The sequence below is a fragment of the Danio rerio genome, chromosome 2 (genome assembly GCF_052040795.2).
Source record: "Danio rerio strain M-AB ecotype USA chromosome 2, GRCz13ab, whole genome shotgun sequence".
NCBI classification, from domain to species: Eukaryota; Metazoa; Chordata; class Actinopteri; order Cypriniformes; family Danionidae; genus Danio; species Danio rerio.
In genome coordinates, this window is record NC_141022.1 from 28,064,320 (window position 1) to 28,082,363 (window position 18,044).

At 36.7% G+C, this 18,044-nt stretch overlaps 3 protein-coding genes across 15 annotated transcripts in view; all 3 read right to left on the bottom strand.

Annotated features, from left to right (window-relative positions):
- ocln1 (occludin1) overlaps positions 1-2,161 on the bottom strand; it is a 16,571-nt gene extending 14,410 nt beyond the window's left edge. Inside the window, exon 1 of one of the 2 annotated variants that reach the window (XM_087239722.1) lies at positions 1,952-2,161. The gene's annotated coding sequence lies outside the window, so the exon portion shown is untranslated. 2 annotated transcript variants of the gene reach the window in all.
- A 311-nt stretch (positions 2,162-2,472) lies between these two features.
- On the bottom strand, positions 2,473-7,936 carry marveld2l (MARVEL domain containing 2-like). Of its 2 annotated transcripts, XM_087239749.1 has the most exons (7): positions 7,609-7,936; positions 7,391-7,448; positions 6,174-7,250; positions 4,561-4,766; positions 3,005-3,176; positions 2,875-2,925; positions 2,473-2,783 (listed from the first exon to the last, which is right to left on the bottom strand). In XM_087239749.1, the coding sequence occupies exons 3-7, from the start codon at positions 7,203-7,205 to the stop codon at positions 2,664-2,666; spliced, it is 1,581 nt and encodes a 526-aa protein (XP_087095875.1). In that variant the 5' UTR covers positions 7,206-7,250; positions 7,391-7,448; positions 7,609-7,936; the 3' UTR covers positions 2,473-2,663.
- Positions 7,937-12,190: 4,254 nt separating this feature from the next.
- Positions 12,191-18,044, bottom strand: part of kcnn1a (potassium intermediate/small conductance calcium-activated channel, subfamily N, member 1a) — a 67,907-nt gene continuing 62,053 nt past the window's right edge. For 3 of the 11 annotated variants that reach the window (XR_015477860.1, XR_015477861.1, XR_015477856.1), the window contains exons 8-9: positions 16,815-17,054; positions 12,427-13,947 (exon numbers count right to left, since the gene is read on the bottom strand). Coding sequence is in view for 4 of the 11 variants with exons in the window: in NM_001128248.2 (NP_001121720.2) it covers positions 13,663-13,947; positions 16,815-16,884 (355 nt within the window). In the remaining 7 variants the exon portion in view is untranslated. 11 annotated transcript variants of the gene reach the window in all.

The window sequence follows — 18,044 nt, forward strand, 5'->3', positions numbered from 1 at the left end:
AAATCTGCAGAAGTGAGAGCAGATAAGAAGGGGCGCAGGAAGTAATCGCTTTGTAAGCAAACATCAGAGCTTTGAATTTGATGCGAGCAGCAACTGGCAGCCAGTGCAAACGGATGAGCAGCGGAGTGACATGTGCTCTTTTAGGTTCATTAAAGACCACTCATGCTGCTGCATTCTGAAGCATCTGAAGAGGTTTGATAGAGCTAGCTGGGAGCCCGGCTAGTAGAGAGTTGCAATAGTTTAGTCTGGAGAGAACAAGTGCTTGAACAAGGAGTTGAGCTGCATGTACAGATAGGAAGGGTCGGACCTTTCTGATGTTGTACAGTGCGAATCTGCACGATCGATACATGTAATAAATAATAGTGCTAATAATAATAACATTATACAAATGCAAATTGTCATAAATAAACAAAAAAAAGCTCCACGGCATGAAGAAGGCATGGAGGCAGTGGTTTTTATTTAGAAAATTATATTTTTTATAACATTTTAATCCTTAATTTTTTTTATTTGTAAAGATATTTGTGTATTGTTGTACATCCTTTGTGTCTTAAGCAATCTGTAAGCATTTTGGACCTGCATAGGTGCATAACTAATGAACTTGTGCTGGACTTTATACTACTTCTTTGTTGGTCAATGGCATGGCCTTATTCAGACCTTCAAAATTGCACACCTTAACACACCTCCATTTTAGACCAGCACACCCATGAGTCCACATAGTGGCGGAAATGAATTTGCTTTTAAACAACGTGGCGCAAAACATGAAAATTAGGGTTGCACTGGTCTGAAAACAGCAAAAAATCGTGCCAAACACGTCTTGTGCCTTATTTCGCCAGGTGTGTGATAGGGCCCAGTGTCTAGAATTGATAGTGCTCGTAATGTCAAACGTTTAAATATTTCTCATCTCTATCCTACCCATGCCAAAACTGTGCAGGTAACGCGTTAATCAAGAATAGTTTGACTAATCAACTTTAATGGAAAAATGTTTGTCTGTGTGGCCTGAAGATTATCAGTTAATAAAATAGTGGAAGAAAATTACATAAAGAATCATGAAATAAAATCCTAGGATTGATGTTCAAAAGTTATTAGCGTAAATTTGAGTGCAGCTTTGAGTTCTATATGGCACAAGAAGGTTGAGTTTGAGACTGCTGTTAGGACAATACACAATGTACCAACTTTAATAACTGCCATGTAAACCATTCCATAGGCTGATATAGACTTAAGTGTAAGAAGAAGAACAACACAAAACAAAGTCACAGTGCAGTATATTTTAACACTCCTGGCTAATTCCATTTCATTTGGTGTACTGAAATAATACTATTAAATCTTCATTTGTTCCCTTAAGATTACAGATGCACAGTTGTCATTACTCTACCTGTAGATCAATACTTTAAGATTTAACTGTAAAGTAAGATGGAGCACATCTAACACGGTCCAGCGTTAAACACCATTCCCTTCATGAGGAAAACTGCAACTCAGACAAGATGCTCTGAATAATTCAGAGAAACATGAGCACATTGGAGGTTTAGTGCTGTTCATTTTCCTTCTCAATCCCCCAAGTGCAATATACAGTCATTATATGCGAATAAAAGAGGTGAGGAGATGTACTGCTAGCAGGAGTATTTCTAATAGCGTACCCACTTAATCAATCATGCTTATGAGAGAGCGTGAGATGCACACCTGTGGTAACTTGAAAAGACTGAATAAATAATTCAAGAGCTGAAAATCAACCTAGCAAGCTTCGAAAAGCCTCGCAGGTGCATGTTAATGGGACTATTATAGAGTTTTAGAAAAAAGCAGGTGAAAGCATTTTTTTTTATAGCTTTGTTACACGAAATTGATGAAGCTAACGATTTTTATTAGTGTTCTGATCAAGTTTCAAAGAAATACAATCACATGAGTTATAAAAGCATCATTCACAATGTAAAAGTTGCACAAAACATATGTAGCTTACCGTAACTCAGTAGCAGCAGGTGTTTTCCCTATTTTGTGTGCATTCAGTTTTCTGTCAGGTGTTGTTTAGCGCTTGAGTTTCTCCATTGGATGAGAACACTTGTGACAGCTGCTGCTTATGGTGACTCCAGTAGAAGACCTGGGCCTGAAACTCTAAACCCAATCCAACCCTTGATACCGACACTATCAGTCTCAGTGAGTCAAACTGTAAGCCGAGTTAATGATTGTTAATGTTTTAATGTGCCTTAAAGCGACAGTGCAAGGCTGATTTTACTTGTTTTGTTTAAAAATTCTCTTTAAATTAGGATTTCATGTGGATTCTCACAATTACTTTGTTTTCTAAAACACTTAAATATAATACTGCAAAACATTTACATAAAAAAAATTTAAATACCAAAAATATAAAATATGATATCTATATATGGTGGTTACATATATACATATAGGTGGTGGGTTAGCTTGAGAAAAATTACTTGATTTCTTTGCAAAAAAGAAAAGAGAAAATAATAACAACAATAATGCTGAGATAATATTGTAAAAATTTATTAAATTAAATAAAAAAAAAATGTTTTAGTTTTCCCAGTACTAGGTTGCGGCTAGAATCCGCTGTGTAAAAAAATATGCTGGAATAGTTGGCGGTTCATTTCGCTGTGGTGACCTCTGATAAATAAGGGACTTATCTAAAGGAAAATGAATGGATGGATGAAAATGTTTCAGTAATTGCTGTCCTTTGCATTGAATTTTTGCTCAAAATCACGAATTCTCATCTTGATGTGGCTTAGTTTGGCTTTCAGATATTCACATCTTTCCTTCTTCTCCAGAAAGTAAGGATCCTTAAAGAAGGAAATGAGAAATTAACAACATTAAATCGTTTAATTTCTTTGTCTCATTATATTTTCGTAAGAGATTAAAAAGGTGACTTACGTTCCTTTTTTGCTCATATGTTATTAATAAGTCGTTGATTCTTTTACTGTCCTGAATAAAACATCCACAATTAAAACAATGTGTTGGTGTAGTCTTATAAAAGGTAAAACAAGAAAGAATCACATCTCACCTCTGCGCTCCTCTTGTTATTGATGAGCTGGCTCATCATAGTGTCTAACTCCTGAAACTTCATTAAAGTGGCGGTGATCTCCCTGTGCAGTTCCTTATACTCCTGGTATTGGTCATTAAAGACGGCTTTGTATTGCTCTCTGTCCTCTAAAGAATGAATTTCAGGATATTTTCTGTAATAAATAAATACATCAATTAAACAATCTAATTATTAATGGGACATTTTCTGTTAAGGAATTTTGTTTTGTGTGTGTTTGTTCTGTTTGTGTGGCTTTTGTATTCCAATGAAATTAATGTACTATATTATAATCAAGGCGAAGCATTGGTGCAGTAGGTAGTGCTGTTGCCTCACAGCAAGAAGGTCGCTGGTTCGAACCTCGGCTCAGTTGGTGTTTCTGTGTGGAGTTTGCATGATCTCCCTGCCTTCGCGTGGGTTTCCTCCTGGTGCTCCGGTTTCCCCACAGTCCAAAGACATGTGGTACAGGTGAATTGGGTAGGCTAAATTGCCCGTTGTGTATGACTGTGTGTGTGAACGTGTGTGTGGATGTTCCCAGAGATGGGTTGCGGCTGGAAGGCCATCTGCTGCGTAATTACTTGCTGGATAAGTTAGCGGTTCATTCCGCTGTGGCGACCCCGGATTAATAAAGGGACTAAGCCGACAAGAAAATGAATGAATGAATATTATAATCAATATTTAGATACAGCTTTACAGTGCTAAATTACATAAATACAGTGGTTATAATCCATTTATTATCTGTGAATTTCCCACTTGGTTAAAATTTCCAACTGTCACTGCACAGTGATCACGAATGCCTTATACTGACAGAAACAGTTGAATAAAAGTGTTTTTTATTATTATTTTTTTTTTAAGTATTCTTGTACCTTGTTAATATTCTGATTAACCCACTGAGGTAATATGCTTTGTTTTGATTTTTCAGGTTCTTAAAGGAGTCTGGAACTGTTTATGGAGGACGAGGGAGCTCTTGGATTTCATCTAAAATAGATTAATCTGTATTCCAAAAAAGAAACGAAGATTTCAGGCATTTGGAACAGGATGAGGGTGAGTAATTAAAAACATCATTTTCATTTTGGGTGAACTACCCCTTTAAGTGTTCAGACATAGAAATATTACTACAAAAAAAAAATCAAAGCAATACATTAAATAAAGCGGGATCTTATCGCTTAGCAAATTTTGAGTTCTGGTTTTAAATGTTTCTGCTCACAAAAATCTCACAAAACCCCATCCAAGGATTGATATAATGAGGAATGCAGCCAGGTGCAGTTGCTAACAAAAAGCAATTTGAGTCAAACACCACGACACAACATCCATCCAGTTTTCAAAAGCCCTTCCTAATGTTGTCTACATGTAAATCAGTTGCTTTTAAACCTACAAATATTTATAGATGACTGGAAAAGCCTTTATAGTGTCTTAGAGGAGCTAAACTAATTAGAGCCTTAAACACCAACTGGATATAACCAATACCTGCTACATTTTTTTGGTTCTAAAAAATTCATTTGTTGTTGCTAGACCAGATATACACCGTGAAGAATACTAACATAATGTAATCCGCGATGACCCTGGGTTTAGGAATGTGTCCTGTTGGAATGGCTCCAGTTAAAATCTGTCGTTCTCCAGCTCTCTCTGAGAAATACAGCGACCTGCTCTCATTGACAGAGCCTTCATCCATTTCATCTTTGAATGAAATTTTCTTGGATCTAGTCGAGGAGCTGCCCATGTTGGATGTGGATTCCAGAGTCTGCTGCTGTGAGTGACAGATAACAGCCCTGACAATTAGTACAAGCTTAGAAGAGTGAGACTTTTGCAGACACTGTAAATTTCATTAGTGCTGTTTAAATAAAAACCCTAATATATTTAAATGATCTTAAGAACAAAAAACTATTAAAATTCTTATTAAACATATATTTTAAATGAAATATAGACATACATTATTAATGCATACCAACCCCAAACCTTTGAATTGTATTTCAAAGAGTTTTAAGAGGGCAGCATTTTTATTAAAGAACACCTATTATGCCCCGTTTCACAAGATGTAAAATAACTCTCTGATGTCCCTAGAGTGTGTATTTGAAGTTTCAGCTAAAGATACCACACAAATAATATTTTACAACTCTTTAAAAACAACCCTTTTAGGCTTTGATTCAAATTGTGTGCTTTGATAACTGCCACTTTAAATTCAAAAGAGATTGTGTTCCTCGCCCTCTTTTCAAAAAGGGTGGAGCTAAAAACACCTATGTGTCAGCATAGTGGCAGTTTGAAAACTCTAACGGCAGACAGTTGCTTCTCACTCAGGGCTGTTTATGCTAAAAAGGGAGAGATTGTCACTAATGGGTGGGGCTTTACCCCTCTGATAACATAAACAAAGGGAGAATGTCAAAGTGTTTCTGCAGACTATTTTTATCAAGTGTGATTACAAGAAATAGAATTAATTAATGTTTACCATTAGAGGCTGGTTATATTCACACACTGTTAGCAAACAACTGTGTATAAACCCCTTACAAAAGTGATTCGTCCATACCAAGTCCCCTTTAAAATAAAGCGAACATAAATATATTGAAATATTATTATTTTCATTTCATTTCATTTTCAACTGCTTTTCCAGGGCCGGGTCGGGGGTCAGCAGTCTTAGGAGAGAACCACAGACTTCCCTCTGCCAAGACACTTCCTCCAGCTCTTCTGGGAGGATCCTGAGGCATTACCAGCTGAGAGACATAGTCCCTATGTCTATCAATATTATTATAATTAACTTAAAATCAAGCAAAGGCAAACTGGCAAAACTGAATTTTCAATGTTTTTACACAAGTTTTCAGTTTCACTTGATCCTTCAAAAAGGCTTTTTGAGTACATTAATGAATAGAAAGTAAAAACAAAACAGTATATTCATAAAAGTAATATTCATAAAATTTCTATTTCATTGCCAAAAAAAAATCTTAATGGCCCAAAACAAATGGCCAGTAAACTCGTAATTTTTGGTTACCCAAAGAATCTTAGTGAATAGTTGGAAAATAACCAATTTTTCCTGAGATTGTAGAACATTTTACAAATCCAAACAATATATTATCTACTGTTAAGAAAGTTTTCTTAAAGGGTAAGATCATTTGGATCATTTGCAATATTATCTTGTAGAGTGCAGTGTAAAATGTATATTTACCGGGCTGCTCAGCTGACATGTCATGGCCTCCCTCTGACGGCGGGCTGCTTCATGCCTCCACATTTTAAGGCACACCAGGAAGCTTATCAAGTACATGAGCATGTTAAAAAATATGAAAGCAGTCCCAGCCATCTGACCCCCCTCGACACGACACAGACTGGACAGGACTGGGTTGTTGCCAACCGTCATAAAGCAAAGCCCACCCCGATTCAGGTCATTCACATAGACGATACCCGCTGCCATGTACAACAGCGAAATTACTAGGTTCATAAAGGCCTCAGTGAGAGGCCACCATTTGGAATCCAGCAGAATCGTTCGGTAGTACATTGTCAATCCCAAAACCATCAGAATAACAGTGAGTATCCACGAGAGTCCCACGATGACCAACACAAAGGCCGTCATGGGCCCATTGTAGCGGTATCCTTGCGTATTGGTTGGCCTGTAATAATTGGACCACTCGCTGTCTCTCTGAATATAAGCACACACACAGGCGAAAACCATCCCGCCGAATAAAAGTTGAAGACCAGCAAGGAGTCTTAACAGACCGGGCCAGGACTTCATGTAGGAGTATTTTAACTTGTACACCTCCAACTTCTCAGCATAGTACTCTGCCGGATGGATACTGGTTAGTTCTGATTCAAGGGTGTCATATGTGTATCCTGCTGAACCTGGTGGGACGTCTGACTTGAAATCACCAGAAAAGATATTGAATTTTTTTCTGTCCAGTGATGGAGACTCTGGCGGACTACATCTTGTGCCATTAGGCAGTATTTTAATTCCTCCTGAAGATCCTGATTGTGATTCAGAATCAGTCTTCCTCCCTTTATTTAACAGACCAGTCCACGGCTTCTGAAATGTACTTGTTTTTGTCTTCTCAGCTTCCTCGTTGTCTGTCTGTTTGGCTGAACGGTTCTGACCATGAGATGAGAAACTTGAGTCCTCAGAATGATCATCCTCCTCCACATGTTCTCTGTTGAAATCTTCATTTTGTGAGGATGAGCCGTCAGCCAAATATGATCTGCTAAGATCCATTTTGTTTTAGCTTCTGAGAAAGCTCTTGTAGTTGTCTATATCAAACTAAGAGCAAACAGTAAGAAACGTTAATTAATTAGTTTTAATCTAACATGTAAAGTAAGCATTCTCATCAATTATGCATATGAATTACAAACAGTTATAATAGCCACTTGAAATGCTTGCTAAAAAACCATTAGCATAACTGCACACTGGTCTTGTGTTTTGGAAGCAAAATTTTGCTGATGGCCTTTGTAAATGTTTCTAAAGAGTATCAGTCACAGTCATTAATATTCATACACACAACAGTTGCCTATTATCAGCTAAAAGGAAGCTGAACTTTGCTCTCCTAAGCATTTGTTACATATCAAAAACATGAGTCCTGAAAACAAGCCACACTGTGATAAACATTAAAAACACTCACCTTGTTTTCAGAGCAGGATCGTTTGCTGTCAGTGAGTTTGGCTGTCCGGCTGTGTTAAAATGGCTTCAGAAAATTAAAAACAAGGCTAATAAAAGTGAGTCAGAGGCGCTGCAGGAAGCCAGGGCAGGGATTAAACATTAAACCTGCAGAGGCCGAGTCTGGTTACAGAGACAGGCAGGAATTCAACCACATGCTGCCAGTGGTTTCTTCCCCTCAGAAACTTGGCACATTCCTGAAACCCTCAAAGGAAATGATACACAACTTATTTTGTTTCACTGTGTCTTCTTGAGTATTCATAGACGGCTAAACTACTTTTTTTCCCATGGGTATATTTGACGGTATTATTCGAGACTTTATCACTAGAGGGCAGTAGAGGAGTAGCAGAGAGTCTCATACACAGTTTTAGCAAAGCTGCAGTGTCAAATAAAATGTTTCTTGGGCAATTTCTGTGTAATTTGCTTTTTATAGATAAAATAAAAACGATAACAGTATGATAATCACAAACTCTTATAAATAGGCCAAAACCAAATAAGGGAAATGGCAGTTGAGGAGATTCATGGTGCAGATGCAGCTATTTTGATTACTGTGAAAGTTGCTTAGGTATTCGGCTATTACAGAAGATTCATTGAAATATTAATACATTAATGAAATGATTAGTCAGAGATGTGTCCTTTAACAGACCATATAATGAAGACACTACTAAACAGTACAATTAAAAACAAAAAAGGTACTTTAGTGACTGTTGATTTCATGAAGAACCCCCTAAAGATCGATGGAAACTAATTCAAGAAGAAGTTATTTATTGGGGAATAAGATTATTTAGCTTGTTTAAATGTTCGTCACATTAATATTTATTATTATTAGTTTGTTATTGTCGATCAACTGTTAATTGAAATAATATGTAACCAAAAATGGTTCTTCTATAGAACTGCTATGAAAACTGAAATTTCAAAAATCAAGGGTTGATTTTGAGTTTCTTTCCCTTAGTAAAATCACACAAATGATGACTAACAGAAGAGAAATATTCATTCGATTAACATAAACATCATGTATTATGCATTGTAATTGACATCTTGCATGTTTGAATTGGTCAAATAATCTTAATTACAAATGAATCAATTAAAATGTTAAGTGTCATTGAATAATTTAAACAGTTCAATTGTTCATAAAGACAATCATTAAAAATGCAAAGATACTCCATTTGGTTTCTCAGCCCTGATTAACAAAATAATAGAAACCAGCACAGAAGATGCTTTGGACTACAAACATTACCAACTGTTAACCAGTATTTTTATATATATTTATTAGTGTGTTTTGGGACATATTCAATTGTAATTTAGTGGTTTTCACATGCCGCCAATAAAAGGCACCAAATAACCCACATAGGGACCATAAACTTTTATTTCTTTTAAAACCAATGCAGTTCTCTCCAGAACCATCACAAGTTCTATGAAGGCTTCTATTGTTTTATTTCAGCATAATTGCCACATCATGGCGAAATCCTGAGGGGAATCTCTAGACAACCTATTTAGGGTGCCTTAAATGGCCTATTATGTGCTCAGTGAGCTCCAAACTATATTTTAAGCATCTCAAAGCCTTTCCTTTATAATAGGGTGTTTTTTTGTAAAAACTTGGACACCTGCCCTTTTAAATGCTATTTAAAAAAAAGCTAAATTAAATTCCAATGGTACTCAGTAATATGCATCTGAATTCACCTTGGAAAATGGCCTTAGGGAAGTTTTTGTCCCAGGATAGCTGCATGTGGTTTATCTTCATTCCGCTTCAATTAAATGTTTATGAGGTCCGCTCCACTGTTAATGGGCATATGTCTTACACTCACATGCTGTCATTACTAACGTGATGTGGCCCATTTTCATGGCTCTTCAGGGACTGTCTCAAAGATGTCCCTCTGTAATATTCTCACACTTCAGGATCTAGGTCTGCCTGCTTCATCAAGATTTTATATTTATTTTTATGAGGAATCTTCATTGCATATAGGCTTAATTGCTAAGATGTTAACACATCTGTCCCAGTTCCTTAAAAAAAAGTTATATAGAAAGTACACAGTTTCACTAAAGAGGTACACTACCTGACAAAAGTCTTGTTGCCTATCCAACTTAGAAAACAACCAATACTAACTTGATTTAGTTGATTATTTGGTATCAGAAGTGGCTTATAGGAAAGAGAAATGCCTCTAGATTATGCTTTACTTAAATAAAATTTGATCATGCCTTAATTTTGAATTATTTAATTAGGCCAGCAAGGTCTGATTTTGCTTAGACAAAAGTCTAGTCATGTTGCCATCTACTTTGCAGATCTCTCGCATGTCCCCATACTGAATGTAACCCCAAACCATAATTTTCCTTCACCAAACTTGACAGATGTCTGTGAGAATCTTGGGTCCATGTGGGTTCCAATAGGTCTTCTGCAGTACTTTCCCACTTTTCCAACTGATCAACTAGACGTCAAGTTATTATTTGGTGCTCTTACAACAGGGATAGACGACAACACATTTGTCAGGTAGTGTACTCGGGAATTTCATGTTTTCATCCTCATTTGAACACATTCATCCAACATCACCACGCCACAGGACATTCTCAAGAATTTGATATTTATTATCTGAAACATGGGCAGATTTTTGTCCACACCGTAGCTTGTTGGGCTATCTCTATGTAAACAAAATAAGAGGATCTCAACATACGAGACCATGATAACCCATGCCTTTATGTACAGTCAACCTGGGAGGATACAAAATGCAAGTTCATCTCTCTGTGTTTGATCATTCACAAGTATTTCACAAAGAAAGGCATTTAGGGAAAAAATGAGAAAGAAAATAAAATTATGTAGTTCAATAAAATACGTCCTAGTGATTTGGTGTCCCATCTACTAGTGTATGCAGTTTGACATCAGAAGGCCTCTGAGTCGAAATTGGCACGTTACAACATTTAGACTGTGCTGACGGTGAAAAAGAGTGAGAGAAAGGCATGAACAAGGGTCGTGGTCTTCTTGTCTACAACCACGCAGTCGAACGTCAAATTGTTTTAATTAGGATCCAAATTGCACTTGATTTCTCATCAACAGCAGCTTAAACAACAAAGCGGTCCGCTTCTCTATTTTTGTCTACATTAGGAATTGAACGTTACGACTGGCTTTCTCAGTTTGTCTTTGATCTTCGTCTTATTAAAATGTGCTAGAAGTGTCAAGTATGTTGCAGCAACCAAAGCTGTGAGAATTCTCCACCCCTCTTTGATAAGTTTTCACTTGAAATGTAGACATTATTGTTTGGCAAGGTTGCTAATTTTAGGCATCATTTGTACATAAGATAACAGAGTACTGGAAATACATAAGACCTAAACACAGTATTGACAACAGAATATTGAAACGAGCTGGAGAGAAGTTGCGATGAAATCTCTCAATGGTAAATTGTGTAAATGGTTTTCTCGTTTATAATAATTTAACAAATGCTTTTCGAGCAAATCAGATAAAAGAAAACATGCATTATTAAAAGTGTTTAGGGAGAATTTGGCTTTAATCTAACATGAAATGTGCACAAAATCTGTGTGTGTCCTTGAGTGAGCGTGCAACTTAATTTGACATGGGTTTTTAAATGAACGATATGGGCTTTGGTTAAGAATCCGATGTCTCGCAGAACAAATGACTAAAGGAAAATCTAAATATTAAATCAGGCACAAATAATTGATATCCTATTTTTGCCTGACCCTATTGAGGTGTTCAAAAAAAGAAAAAAGCTTTCATATATCGCTAATGCCGCAAATATGGGAGTATAAAAAATAAAACTACATAGGCTCATTCTGAAAACAAAGCCCTATATACGTTTCTGGAGACCGCCAATTATGTAGCCAGAGGTATGTATGGCTGCATTTTATTTTGTAAACGAACGATACAGGGAGGTATGACGCCTTTCCTTTTCATGCTTACCAGCTTACCTCCATATAAACAGCTTTCTCTCTGTAACCAGTTTGTCCCGTTATCTCACCATGTATGTCGGCGGACTTCGGAGAAAGGTTCCAGAAAGCAGGTAAGACAAAAACAGAATACAAAAAATAAAACAAACAAGTAAATAACAGTGTGGTAAAATCTGAAAACGTGATAAAAATCAGACGAGGGCTTTTCTTTTTCTGGATTCCTTTTTAAAATTGTTGCTTGGGTTTAGGAAAGTGGTTGGGTGGGTCAATCAATAAAATTGGTTGGGTTTACGGAAGGAGGAGGGTGGGTCAGTCAATCGGTCAGTCAGTCAGTCACTCAGTCAGTCAACAGCAGCCTCTGGTGAGTTTACGTGAGAACAGCAGGTATGAATGGCACTCGCGAAAGAAATTTGAGATCTGAAAAGGTGTACAAAGCAGCCACGGGTGAATTCGCGAAAACAAAAACTGCAAAAAAACGTACCCCATGAGACATGTTTTATGCTCTACAGAAATTTATATAGAGGTTTTCAGAATGAGCCTGGGTTGAAAATAAAACAATATATATATATATATATATATATATATATATATATATTTATTTATTTATTTATTTATTTATTTATTTATTTATTTATATCTAAAGCAAGTTACCATGAGATGATTTGCAGTCATTTACCAGTGGTTCTAATCTGTGACAACACCATCGAACACATAACATTGTCAGTTGCTTTAAGGTTATGTGATTACTCAAAAACCACAGATTTCAGTAAAATACACGGGAACAGGAAAGACAGATTTTAGCTCTAAGCTGCCTTAACGGTATATTCAGAAAAGTGCAAATGTGAGCCACTTTAATGTCTTCCATAAGCATCTCTTTCTGCTCTATCAATACGCTTTCATGATTTATTTAGAGTTAATCCTACTCCATCAATCTCTTGGTCGAGGAATTCATTTATAGGTAGAACAAGGAATGCATCAAACAAACATTACAACATTACTGCACCGCTATATTTGCAACTCTAAAAATACTATCCAATTTTTAAAAAGGAATCTCTTGTGTAAAAAAAGAAATGAACCAAAAACAAAAAAGACACACACATACGTTTGAAAAAACCATCCATAATCCATTCGTCACAATTGCACTGAAACATGCAAGGTTTAAATCTCAGTCCTGTCATACGTTTGTGCCTACCACAGCATTTAGCACTCTGTGCTGTCATTTCAGATTCAAATATGCAGCCTCTCTGTAATATGAAGACTTCTGGAAGCTCAGATTTAGTTCAAATGAAAGTGTTACCTGCTTGAGTTGAAACAAGTTCTTCCTTCCTACATTTCTTCCTTCCTGTCCTTCCTTCCCACATTCTTGCCTGTCTTTCCCTTGATCTTTCTTTCTCTCTTCCTTCCCTAACCGGTGGAAGTACTGAAAGGCTTTGGAAAATAAGAGAAGACTGCGACAGAGTTAATGGTATTTGTTAAGACAGACGAGTTCAATTGTCTTCAAGAGGAATGTATCTGAAAAAGGAATGCAATGCTTGTGTTAACATCGTACAAAAAACTCGCTCCAAAATTTGTAAATGGACAACCCTCCACAATCTATACATTCAGGCACTGAAAAAAATAACATGCCAATATGTAACTAAAAAAAGATTAGTTGCACCCAATTTCCCTTGAAGGAGCAAGGGAACTGAATCCTTAAGGTTGGCATTCCTGCATTATTCTACTCAGTAGTAAGGTCATGTGCTCCTCCGTCTCCAGCTGGATACTGAAGTGATCGCCGAGCACCCAGACACTCAAGAGGTGCTCGCAGAGATGTCCCGTGAATCTCTTCTGTGTGGGTGCTTCGCTCCTTTGTCGGTTTGCTTACCTTCCCGTGGACCCTGTGTTCTCGCAGTTTGTAGGGCCAGTTTCCTGGACTCACTCCGGCTTCCTGAACTCAGTCTTGTAAATATATGAGGGCTTTACAAAAAAGCTAACTTGAACAGCCATACAATGGCTAAACATAAACCATATATCTACTATTTTTGATAAATCTTCTCTACTTATTAATACGAGTTCTCCATCTCGGCTTGATCATCAAACATGAAGAAGTCTGAGACCATAGGAAGCGGGGAGCTTGTCCAGGCCGCTGTTAGCCGCTGTCCGAGGAGGTGTGCGGGGCAGTGGAGGGGGAGCGCCGCCGTCTAGATGGGGTCCAGGAACGGTCTGAGCCCAGTGATGGGGGCCGGAAGCGGTGCACAAAGCCATCCAGAAGATCCTGCTGCTGCTGAGTTATGGCTTGGGAGATCAGACAGGGCAGAGCCTGCAGGCTGCCGGTGACTGCGTCCAGCTTGTCCTCCAATGTGCCAATACGCTTGTCCAGCTCCTCGCTGCGCTCCTGCAGCTCTGACACCAGGTCATACATCACATTCTGTGTCTACAGGAAAAAGTTTGAGACTCAATCAATTAATCAATTTAAAATAATTTAATACTAGCCTTTAAAAGAAACACTTTCCCGGTATAGACTTCACATTGTCACTAAAATTTTGACTGATCTGTTATATATAGGTGCTTAAGAGGGTTTAAAATTAACTTTTATGCTCCCCACCCATTTTGCCTAGTAGTTTTCCAAAGTTACTAGCCACTTGGCATTTTCACTAGCCACAATTCTGTTGTTGGGAAAAAATATTTTATATGCTTAAATTTAAATTAGCTTGATTTAAAGTAATTTTACGATTATGAAATGCAGCAATCAACATTCAAAGTTGATCAAAACCTTTCGCCAAAGTTGGCCTAAAACCAAAACAATACCTGTTCTTCTCTTAGGACATCTTTGATTTAATTTTTGGATCCACTTCAAACGTTGACTTCTATATACCTGGTATTTAGTGTTATTGATTAGTAACTGATAATGACTGTCAGGAGTTAAAAATCAATCATTTGATCTAATAGAGTTTTTCACAGTAGACAACAACCTTTGCTGTGTCTGGGACACTTCACAATGTCAGAACAGCTCTCAGTGATTGTTTGTTACTAAGCCACTTCATGTGTTTTTTCAAACAGCGAAAGTGAAAATTCCAGGTCTAAATGCCAATGTGCAATCTGACTGTGCAAACCACTTCAGGAGGTGGTTTGAGATGCATTGCAGATACAACTAGACAAGTGTAAATGCATCTTATTGTTGAAACCACAGCAGATTTTTAATTTGATCAGTATCACACAACAGTAATATTGTTTTACATGCACACGCATTTAAAAAAAATCCAATATTGGTTTTGGTAAAAACATGCACTCGTTTTCCATATTAATTGAAATATACAGTTGAAGTAAGAATTATTAGCCCCCGTTTATTTTTTTTATTCCCCAATTTCTGTTTAACAGAGAGCAGATTTTTTTCAACACAGTTCTAAACATAATAGTTTTAGTAACTAATTTCTAATAACTGATTTATTTTATCTTTGCCATGATAACAGTACATAATATTGAATTAAATATTTTTCAAGACACTTCTATACAGCTTAAAGAGACATTTAAAGGCCTAACTAGGTTAATTAGGTTAACTAGGCAGGTTACGGTAATTAGGCAAGTTTATGGCAGAGTGGCCTGACACACGAAAATATAGCTTAAAGGGGCTAACAATTTTGTCCTTAAAATGGTGTTTAAAAATTTAAAACTGCTTTTATTCTAGCCTAAATAAAACAAAAAATACTTTCTTCAGAAGAAAAAATATTATCAGACAAACTGTGAAAATGTCCTTGCTCTGTTAAAGATCATTTGGGAAATATAAAAAAAAGAAATAAAATTCAAATGGGGGCTTATAATTCTTACTTTAATTGGAACTATATATGTTTCCTTTACAAATATTATTGAGAATATTACATATTCTATTCTAAAACATAAAATAACTTACAAAAGCTAACACGTATTCTAATGTCATATATAAATAATATAAATAAATAAATAAATGAATAAATAAATAATGAGACTATTTATTAAGAAAGTAAATGTAATATTTATTATTTAGTAGGTAATGAAAAAAATCATACTTTCATAATAATATTAATAATGATTATTATTATTATTATTATTAAGTAGGATATTGTTTATTTTATTTTTTTGAAAAGTTAATCTTTACAATTTGACACATGTAAACCACTGCAGAAATGTGCTAACCAACAGGCTTATGTCACATACAGTACAGATCCTTAATAAACAACCTATAAATTAAAAGCAACAAAATATGCTATGTTTTTTGTTTTCACAAGCTTTGGAGACTTAACAAAAATGTTTTCAAAGTGCACTGTGAAGTGAGCTCAATTGTAAACATGAAGAAAAAAAATCATTTCAAGTTTAAATGTTGGAATGTTTTAAATGGATAGGGCATAGAATGGTTAAGTGGGAATAGAACACAGCCAGGAACTATGTTTCTAACTACAGCTCCAGGGATGTATTTGCAAGCATGGAAGTTTGCGAGGCAGTTTGCGAATGTTCATTGGAACGACGGATTTAGGAAACACCAAATCAACAAACTATGTTTGTAATGACACAACTTGCGACCTTAATTGGCTAAGGACGGTTTTCGGAAACACATCCCTGGATGATTATCAGATCAGATCTCTGTGTGGAGTATTGGCTGTTGTCAGACCCCTTGTGCAAACAATAATCTCACTGTAAATTTTAAATCAATTACAAAAAATAATATTTGTAAATGTAAACTGATATTTCAAACTGACATGCAAAATAAAAAATATAGAAATAACCGACTTTAAACCTTTTTTTGATGAAAATACTAGTGGCCTGAGACTTCTGCACAGTGCTGTGTTACATAATAACCCAAACCAGCATAACTTCTTCATTTCCCATTTGTTACGACCCTGTCTTCTCTTTCCTACCTTTCGGTGGCCTCGCCATTTGATGTCACCGTTAATTAGTTAATTTATGGGTGGAGAAAGTATATATTTGAATTTTTTGTGAAGAACGGCACTTCCTCTGGTGGACCGTTATTCCACAGAGAGGTCATTTTGCTCCAACTCTTTTGTGTTGCCGTCTTATGTTTGTTTTGTATTAGTTGAGAGAATTTCACCTGATTTCTTATTTATTTCAAATCCCTAGACAGTTTGTTATACTTTATTATTCCCTTTAATAAATGTTTTTTTCATTATATATCTTTTTGTGTGTCTGATCCTTTTTATGGTACGGTCGGGAGCGAACTGGCCGTAACACATTTAACAGACCATAATATTAGCTATGATTACTAAAATGATTCTTTTGCAGATCATGCAAACTACAAAACCTCTAACATACCTTCGCCAGGTCCACCAGAGTGTTGGCCTGGTCATTGAGTTTCCTCTGCTCCATTTTCACACTGCGGAGCCTGGGAGGAGGCAGGGTTATGGAGGGACGGGGGGTTGGGAGGAGGGGGACGTTAGGGAAGAGTAACAGATTCCTGTCAGGAAGACTTGATAAGGATGAGGGATAGAGAGAGAGTGGCCTGCATGCAAGCATTCACAGTCCTGTTTGCCATACCAGTCATGCAAACCCAATCTATGAAATGTAAAGAAGAGAAAACTCTTAACTTAACGTTCAAACATGACACATCTCCTTTTGCCCCTGCAGGCACGCGTCAACCATTCACAAAAAAAGCCATCCGAGAGCCTCGTTTGTGGATGAGGTCAAAGGAAGTGGCAAACAGCTGAGGTAGAGGTATATGTGACACCGCTGAAAATGCTTGTGAGAATGGCATTGCTTGCTGTGGGCTTGGTTCTGAACAAAATTTTAAAAGAATGTGTTAATGAATTTTTTTTTAATTTGTGCCATAGCAACTATGAAAGAGTACAGGATGACTCTGACCATGAGGAGACATTGTAAGAAAGGCTGCCTTAATATCCTGCCCATTGAGTGTTGTAATTTAGAAACATGCGAGTCTGCTGCTCCGATTTGTCATTGGTTAGCTAAGATTAGAATTTATTATTTTAGATTTTTTTGACTTTTAAAGTTAGACGGATTTATTTTGGAGCATCCGGAAAGAAAAAACAAAAAGGTCTGGAGATGCAGGACATGGTCAGCATTCTTTCTAATGCAAAAACTCCATATCATCTTGCATCAAAGCCCTGAATGAACCTAAAAGTCTTTAATTTAGTGGCTGTGGTGGAAGGAAACACGTCATGGACCAAATACATGCTGTGACCAGTTTATAGAAGGTAATTGCACTACAAGTCAATTGTTTAAAGTGCGCTTTGTAAATGTCCTGAATATCCTGTCCCACATATTTGTTTCACTGGACACACAAGGAGGGGCTATCAATGCAAGTTAATACAGAGATTTACGTTTCTGGATAATGGATTCGGTGCAAATGGATAAAATCAACAGTTCCAAAGATGCTTCTCCTTCAGAAGGTTACTTAAAACCATACAGCATTAGGTAATGTTGCATCTTTTTCATTCTAGACTTAGAATGGAGAGAAGCAATATAGGTAACCAAAATCGGCATTCAGCTTCCAACTCCATGCATATGAAACAGAGACAGGGAGGATGT